The sequence below is a fragment of the Aegilops tauschii genome, chromosome 2 (assembly GCF_002575655.3).
Source record: "Aegilops tauschii subsp. strangulata cultivar AL8/78 chromosome 2, Aet v6.0, whole genome shotgun sequence".
In the NCBI taxonomy this organism is placed as follows: Eukaryota; Viridiplantae; Streptophyta; class Magnoliopsida; order Poales; family Poaceae; genus Aegilops; species Aegilops tauschii.
The window spans coordinates 330,752,673-330,757,671 of record NC_053036.3 but is presented as its reverse complement, the minus strand read 5'-3'; the positions used below and the strand labels follow the sequence as shown (position 1 = coordinate 330,757,671).

The following is a 4,999-nucleotide window of genomic DNA, read 5'->3' as shown; positions in this document are numbered from 1 at the left end:
GTCATGGAAAGCACCGGGATGATGAAGATGGCCACCGGTGAGGGATCCCCTCCTCCGGCAGGGTGCTAGAACAGGGCCCCGATTGGTTTTTGGTGGCTACAGAGGCTTGCGGCGGCGGAACTCCCGATCTAGATTATGTTCTGGGGGTTTTAGGGTATATGGGAATATATAGGCGAAAGAAGTCGGTAAGGGGAGCCATGAGGGGCCCATGAGGGTGGAGGGCGCGCCTAGGGGGGGGGGGTGGGCGCGCCCCCTGCCTCGTGCTCTCCTCGTTGATCCCCTGACATGCACTCCAAGTCTCCCGTATTGCTTTCTTTCCAAAAATAACTTTTCCGAAGGTTTCATTCCGTTTGGACTCCGTTTGATATTCCTTTTCTGCGAAACAATGAAACATGGGAAAAAACAGAAACTGGCACTGGGCTCTGGGTCAATAGGTTAGTCCCAAAAGTAATTAAAAGTGCATAGTAAAGCCCATAAAACATCCAAGATAGATAATATAATAGCATGGAACAATCAAAAATTATAGATACGTTGGAGACGTATCATCCCCCGTCCCCAAGACAGAAAGGTTGCAAGCCAGCCAGATAGTCGCTTGTCCACTTTGTGAATCACCGGCATCAACAGGCCATGTGTGATCTTGTTGAGGGAGAGGGGTAATCCCAGGTACGTGCCCGGAAAAGCTGTCACTTGACATTGCAGAACATCTGCGATACTGTGACAAGTCTGCGGGTCAAGGCATACTGGCATGAGACTGCTCTTGTGGTAGTTGATCTTAAGTCCCGTGAAATCACTGAAAGCCTGTAGAACCCGTTTGATAACCCGTGCTTGTTGGATGTCCCCTTGCATCAAGATCAACGTGTCGTCCGCATATTGTAGGATCGGGAAGGGGCCGTCGGCCCCAAGTGGGTGTTTAAGGTTCCCCGCTTGGTGCTCCCTTTTGCAGAGCTGTTGCAAAACATCGGCTGCCAGGATGAAGAGGTAGGGAGAGAGGGCACCCCCCTGCCTTAAACCACTTCTTGATACAATCCTCTCCCCAAAAGATCCATTGATTATTATCCTGGACGAACTAGTTGATAGGATATCATGTATCCATCTGACCCATCTGCTTCCAAAACCTCTGGCTGCAAGGATGAGCTTTAGAGCATCCCAGCTGACGCTGTCAAACGCTTTCTGGAAATCTAACTTGAGTACTAGCATTGGCCTTTTCCTCTTATTTGTCTGCTGAACCAGTTCGGCTGCCAGTGCAAAATTTTCAACTATGCATCTTCCAGGCAGAAAACCAGACTACAGTGGGTGTATGAGGCTCGGGATGAAACTTTGTAGTCGGACATCTAGAACCTTTGTTGCAAGCTTGGGTATACTATGAACCAAAGCGATGGGCCTAAAATCCCTGATATCCGCTGGGTTCTCTTTCTTCGGGAGCAACACAATATTGGCAGTGTTGATGCCGCTCAGATCACTGCCATGGTCATAGAAAGCTTGAAAGAACATCATTAAGTCCTCCTTTAGGAGCCCAATGAAGCTCTTGTAGAACTCAGTAGTGAAGCCGTCAGGCCCCGGGCTCTTATTACTCGGAGCTTTCTAAATAACTTCTGCAATTTCGGCCCAGGTGAAAGGCACTTCCAGCGCGCTTAGGTCAGCCAGGTCGTATAAGTTCCTGGGGTCCAAAGTTGGCATTGACACAGATTGCTTGCCGAAGATATCGGTGAAGAACTGAGTGGCAATTTGAAGCTTGTCTTGATCCCTGAAAAACTCTGTGTCATCTTTAACCAGCAGTTTAATTTTGTTTTTCCTGTGTTGACAGTTGGCGGCTGCGTGGAAAAAGTTAGTGTTCTCATCTCCCAGGGTGCAGCCTCTTATTTTTGCTCTTCTCCTCCAAAAACTGGTCTGCCATAGAATTATTTGCTGTGCTTTGGAGTTGGCATGGTTCCTGAGAGAGGCCTCCAGCCTAGATAAATGTCTTCTCTCCTCCACGGAGTCAAGGTACTGAACAACGTGATTGCAGTTGGCTAGAGTGTCCTGCATGGGTGATTTCTTGCGTTCCCAGGCCCTGATAGCAGCTCTTGTCCTTCTTAGTTTGAAATTAAGCAGAGTAGCGGCTGACGCGATCTGTCTGGTTCCTCTTTCCCAGCTTTGCGTTATCAGATTTCGAACTTCTGGAATGTGCAACCAGTGGTTTTCAAACCGGAAGAAAGGGCTTTTCGGTGCCTCCCTTGAGAAGTCCACAACAATGAGCGCGTGATCTGAAGTTGTAGCAGAGAGGGCAGCAGCGGAGGTGTCGAGGAAACCTAGGTTCCATTCTGCGTTGACAAGTACTTTGTCGAGCTTTACCAGAGTTGGCTCCATTCTCTTGTTGGACCAGGTAAACCTTTTGTTAGCAACTTCAATATCGTCAAGAGCATGGTCTCTGATCCATGCGTTGAATCTGTCCATCAAGGCCCAATTCTTCCTTCCTTGTGATTTTTCGTGCTCGAATCTGTACATGCTGAAGTCCCCTATGATGATCCAGGGCCCCGTTACATGCTCTGCCGTGTGGCTCATTACCTCAAAGAACTCATCCCTCTCAGCTTCGTCACACAGGGCATACGCAGTGGAGAGGACGAAGCTGTCGCTGTTGCTCCTGGACTAAAAACTTGCAGAAATAGTGAACAGCTGGAGGCCTGCTCTTGGCTTGGGATGACAGTGTCGTCTCAGGCTCGAAATTTTAAATCCCATTGTAAACATGATAAACTAGTTCAAGAACTGATCAATCTAGCTGCAAAGATTGCCTTCAAATTTATTCTTGATTCTATGCCTAAGTAACAACAGATCAGTCTTGAGAAATCTTCTTTAAGAGTTAACAGAGGGTGGCTGACCTTGAAAGTTTCGCCACTTCTTTGCATCCAAATGTGCTGGCAGCCCGCGATGGAAATCTCAAGAGCAATTGTGGGTGGTAGAGCTTGTGTTAGAACCATGATCTCATCATGAATGAGATCCCTCTGTTTTTGTGCACAAGAATGGGGTTCCAACAACTCAAAGCAAAAAAGCAATCCTGGAGAAAGTGAAGAGCCGTTTCCTCAACACCAGTCTTGTAAAGTTCACAATTATAGGAGGGCAAGTGAAAAGATTTTCTGTGAAGGAGATTCCTTGCATTAACTCTCTCATGCAACAACAGCCAAAATAGAATTTTGTTTGAGCATAGCAGCATTTTTCCAAATTCTCTTAATGATGGGGGCAACAGGCTCTTCAGTGGTCAAGCTTTTATACATTTTAATGGATGAAAGGGAAGAGCTTCCACAAGGATATTTACATTTGCAAAAGCATCAGACAGCTGAATTTTCTAAGTAATAAGATGGATTCTTGGTATTGTTGAAATTCCTTGGAGGAGAGTGGTGTGTGGAAGCTTTCAGTAGGATCTGATATCCGAATGAACTCTTGTACATATTCTGTTTGAGAGTGAAAGAGTACAATTCATGATTTTTCTCTCTACAAAAAACCATGACCCCAATCATCCTGCCAGATCATGATGGTGTTTCCCTTTCTGATGATTCCTTTGGCCATCTGCTTGAACTGAGGAATCAGTTTGGAGATGCCTTTCCACCGATAAGAATCAACTGGTCTAGTTGTGACAATACCATCAGAGTAATATGAATCCCAGATAAGTTTGGCACAAGGCAGATTGTCACACTAAAAGAATTTATGAAGATGTTTCATTAGAAGACATTTGTTGTGGGCCACAAGATCTAGCACTCCCAATCCACCTTGGTCCTTGGGGATGCATACTTTCTCCCAAGCATTGAGAGTAGTGCCTTTATCTTCCATGCCATATTTTCTCCAAAAGCAATGCCATAAATATTTAATGATATTTTTCATAATCCTAGCAGGCAGTACCAAGGTACTCATGAAAAACTCGTCAAAAAGGTGTTCATGAAGAAAGTTGGAAGGCTAGTAAAGAAAAATTTAATAAGAGTCAACTTATCACCATATAAAAGTAGTGTTGAGCATCCAGAGAGTCTATGAATCAAAGGGGCCCTAAAACAGAGGGGGAGCTCGCGAGCTCTAAAAGGCTGGTAGAAATTGCGTGCTATGGCTGCGGCCATCGACGTTTCCTCAGCAAGGCATGCTAAGTCCTTTTGCAACTTGGTGTCGAGGTTGGCAAGGTGCTACCGGACTTTAGTCTTGCCGTCGAGCGCCTCACGCAAGTCCTCAAAGGTCGATGCCTACGCAACTTCGAGATGGATGACCGTTGCAACCTAGACGACGTACAACCAGAGTGCCGCAGACGGTCTGGGTATCCCATGTTGGGAATCGTTGCATGGAAAACAAATTTTTTTCTACGCACACGCAATGATCTATCCATGGAGATGCATAGCAACGAGGATGAGAGTGTGTTTACGTACCCTCGTAGACCGTAAGCGGAAGCGTTTATTCAACGCGGTTGATGTAGTCATACACCTTCGCGATCCGCCCGATCAAGTACCGAACGCACGGCACCTCCGTGTTCTGCACACATTCAACTCGGTGTCGTCCTCGCCATCTTGATCCAGCAAGCGGGGCGAGGTAGTAGATGAGTTCCGTCAGCATAACGGCGCGGTGATGGTGGTGGTGAAGCAATCCCGCAGGGCTTCGCCTAAGCACGGCGACGATCTAGAGTGGAGAAGTAAACTAGAGGCGGAGGGGTGCCGACATACGACGTGGAATAAGCTATGTCTTGTGTGGCACCCTGAAAGATCGTGGATGTCGCCTAGAGGGGGGGTGAATAGGCGCTTTAAAATAATTACGGTTTAGGCTTGAACAAATGCGGAATAAACCTAGCGGTTAATTTGTCAAGCACAAAACCTACAACAACTAGGCTCACCTATGTGCACCAACAGCTTATGCTAAACAAGATAAACTACTAGGTGATAGCATGATATATGACAAGAAACAATATGGCTATCACAGAGTAAAGTGCATAAGTAAAGGGCTCAAGTAAGAGATAACCGAGGCACGCGGAGACGATGATGTATCCCGAAGTTCA

At 46.6% G+C, this 4,999-nt stretch overlaps 1 protein-coding gene across 1 annotated transcript; it reads right to left on the bottom strand.

Moving 5' to 3' along the window:
* Positions 1–1,581: 1,581 nt before the first annotated feature.
* On the bottom strand, positions 1,582–2,433 carry LOC141040994 (uncharacterized). Its single transcript, XM_073507104.1, has one exon. The coding sequence runs from the start codon at positions 2,431–2,433 to the stop codon at positions 1,582–1,584; it is 852 nt and encodes a 283-aa protein (XP_073363205.1).
* Between the last annotated feature and the right edge of the window lie 2,566 nt (positions 2,434–4,999).